The sequence below is a fragment of the Sardina pilchardus genome, chromosome 15, assembly GCF_963854185.1.
Source record: "Sardina pilchardus chromosome 15, fSarPil1.1, whole genome shotgun sequence".
Lineage (NCBI taxonomy): Eukaryota > Metazoa > Chordata > Actinopteri > Clupeiformes > Clupeidae > Sardina > Sardina pilchardus.
Window position 1 is genome coordinate 10818671 of NC_085008.1, and position 2500 is coordinate 10821170.

General features: G+C 52.0%; 1 protein-coding gene across 4 annotated transcripts in view; it reads right to left on the minus strand.

The window, feature by feature from the left end:
* pde4ba (phosphodiesterase 4B, cAMP-specific a) overlaps positions 1-2500 on the minus strand; it is a 164118-nt gene that overhangs the window by 15939 nt on the left and 145679 nt on the right. For all 4 annotated transcript variants that reach the window (XM_062556228.1, XM_062556227.1, XM_062556229.1 and 1 more), the window contains one exon: positions 935-1047. In XM_062556228.1, the coding sequence (XP_062412212.1) occupies positions 935-1047 (113 nt within the window). The remainder of the gene's footprint in view (positions 1-934; positions 1048-2500) is intronic.

Sequence of the window (2500 nt, forward strand, 5' to 3'; positions counted from 1 at the left end):
AAATCTGCTGTGTCAATAATTCCCGTAAAGGCTTCCACACAAGCATGTTTTAATATGCAAACGACACCAACACAAGCAACAAAAGATTTGCACATCCATACTGTTGCTCAACATCAATGCAAATAAAGGCAAGACATGATGCATACGCAAAAGCTCCAGATCTCTTGCTATGAATTCTGACTTTCTGAAATGTGCATACAGACATTGAGGCAAATGCACTGCAGACGTACACAGGCAAAGTTCCTACAGATTGTCTCTCTTGTCCCAAAGCAAAGCTTGTCGTTTTACTTATATAATCTATTGCTTCATATAAACATTTGGCAATGGCATCAGTGAAGCAGAGCCAACTTATTTGACCTTAACACACATACACACACATTCCAGCATATAAATACGCACACACACACAAACAAACACACACACACACACGGATTGGCAGTAACACAGATCACCTTAAAGAGTCACAATCTGGCACACACCTCCTATCAGGGTCATCAATTCATCACACTTTTGACGGTGCAGCTTTCTTCTCCCCTTAACTGATCTGGCTAGCTGGTCCTCCTACTCTAACATTAAATAGGCCATTGCACTATGAGCTTAGGACCTGTGAGCATGAGTGGGTTAAGCGTTTACCTATGCTAGTGCCTCACCTTAAAAAGAGACAAAACCTGAACAGGAGAGTGTGTTGGTCTCCATTTGCCTACTAGATGTGTGTGTGAGCGTGTGTGTGTGCAGCACCAGGTTGAAAGCAATGTGTACCTCCCCGCTGGTATGCGTTGATGTCTATGTGTGTGTGTGTGTGTGTGTGTGTGTGTGTGTGTGTGTGTGTGTGTGTGTGTCTGCGTGTGTGTGTGTGTGTGTGTGTGCGTGTGTCTGTGTGCGTGCGTGTGTGTGTGCGTGTGCGTGTGCGTGTGCGTGCGAGGCTCTACGGTACCTTGTTGGACGCCATGTCGCTGACAGAGCGGTAGGTCTGGATGGTCTCCAGCTGGTCCAGACACCAGTCCAGCTCCTCCATGGTCTCCATGGCCAGCTTCTGGTAGGAGTCATCTGGGAAGAGACACAGGGAGACGGGCACGGGGTGAGCGGGGTCGGCTGGAGGGGGTAGCGGCCGCGGGGGGCTCGCGGCGCCCCGAGACTGCTGTTGCAGGGCTCCCCGGCAAGTCGACAGGAGCTCCTTCATCATGGGCAGGCACTCATACACACACTGGAGGGCTGTCAGTAGGGCGCTCACACACACAGCAAAGTTTCAGAGCGCGTCAGCAAGAGGTGGGGGGGGGAGGTGGGGGGAGCAAGAGAGAGAGAGAGAAATAGAGAGGAAGGGAGAGAGAGAGAGAGAGGGAGGGAGAGAGAGAGAGAGAGAGAGAGAGAGAGAGAGGAAGAGAGGGAGAGAGAGAGGAAGGGAGGGAGGGCAGTAAGCGGCTGCTCAGAAGCGTTCTCTCACTGGCTGCTGCTCTCAGCTCAGTGAGCACCTCCCCCCTGCTCCCCTGTCAGCTGCCGCGTCAGACAGAGAAGGAGGTTCATAAACACTCAACTCCGACCCGCAGCCCCCCCAACACACACACATGCACGCACACACACACACACACACACACACATACACGCACACACACAGGCACACACGCGTGCACACACATACACATACACACACACACACACACACACTCTCTCTCTCACTTCCCCCTTCTCTGTCCGATTTACAAAAAGTCTAGCTTCAGAGCAGGAAACACTTTCATAAACAGAGTTGATGTGCACTTTGAGGTACTCAAATAAAGAAAACTATGAAATACTGAAGAAAGAGAGAGAGACAGATAGAGAGAGAGAGACAGATAGAGAGAGAGAGATAGACAGAGAGGGGGAGTAACGGTTGCTTCAGATTGTTCAGTAATATTGTAGTATACTAATACTAACACAACACTACACCTTACAGCACTGCAAAGCACACTAAGCAGTGTATTGCAACTGAAGGCAGTGCCTCGTCAAAGTGTAACACACACACACACAAACACACACATGCACACACAGTGAGCTGGAGTGATGACGGGCAGTGTGGGGTGGTTTGGAGGAGGACAGGGGAGCTCTTGTGCGGCGTCCCTTTGGTGTGGTGGGTCTCCTAGCTGCAGCCCAACACAGCCGTGAGCCGCAGCCCCGGCCTGGCTTAGCACGCCCCCGCCGACCCAGCCGACCCAGGCCCCCTCTCTCTGATGTGCCCCGGTTCAAAGAGACGCCCGACTTTGCCCTTCCAACACACCGCAGAGAGCAGAGTTGGGGGGAAAAAAACGCAGAGAATTTTCTTCCTCTTTTTCTTCTCTCCTCCCCCTCCTCTCTCTCTCTCCCCCCCTTCTCTCTCTCTCTCTCCCTCCCCATTCTCTCCCTTCTTTCACCCCTCTGAAGGAGACTCAGGCTCCTGCTGACTGTTTGCAAACTCGATCAAGTCCTTCCCTTCTGCTGCTGGTGCTCGGGGGGGGGGGGGCAGGGAGCAAAACCTGGAGTGGAGCAGTGA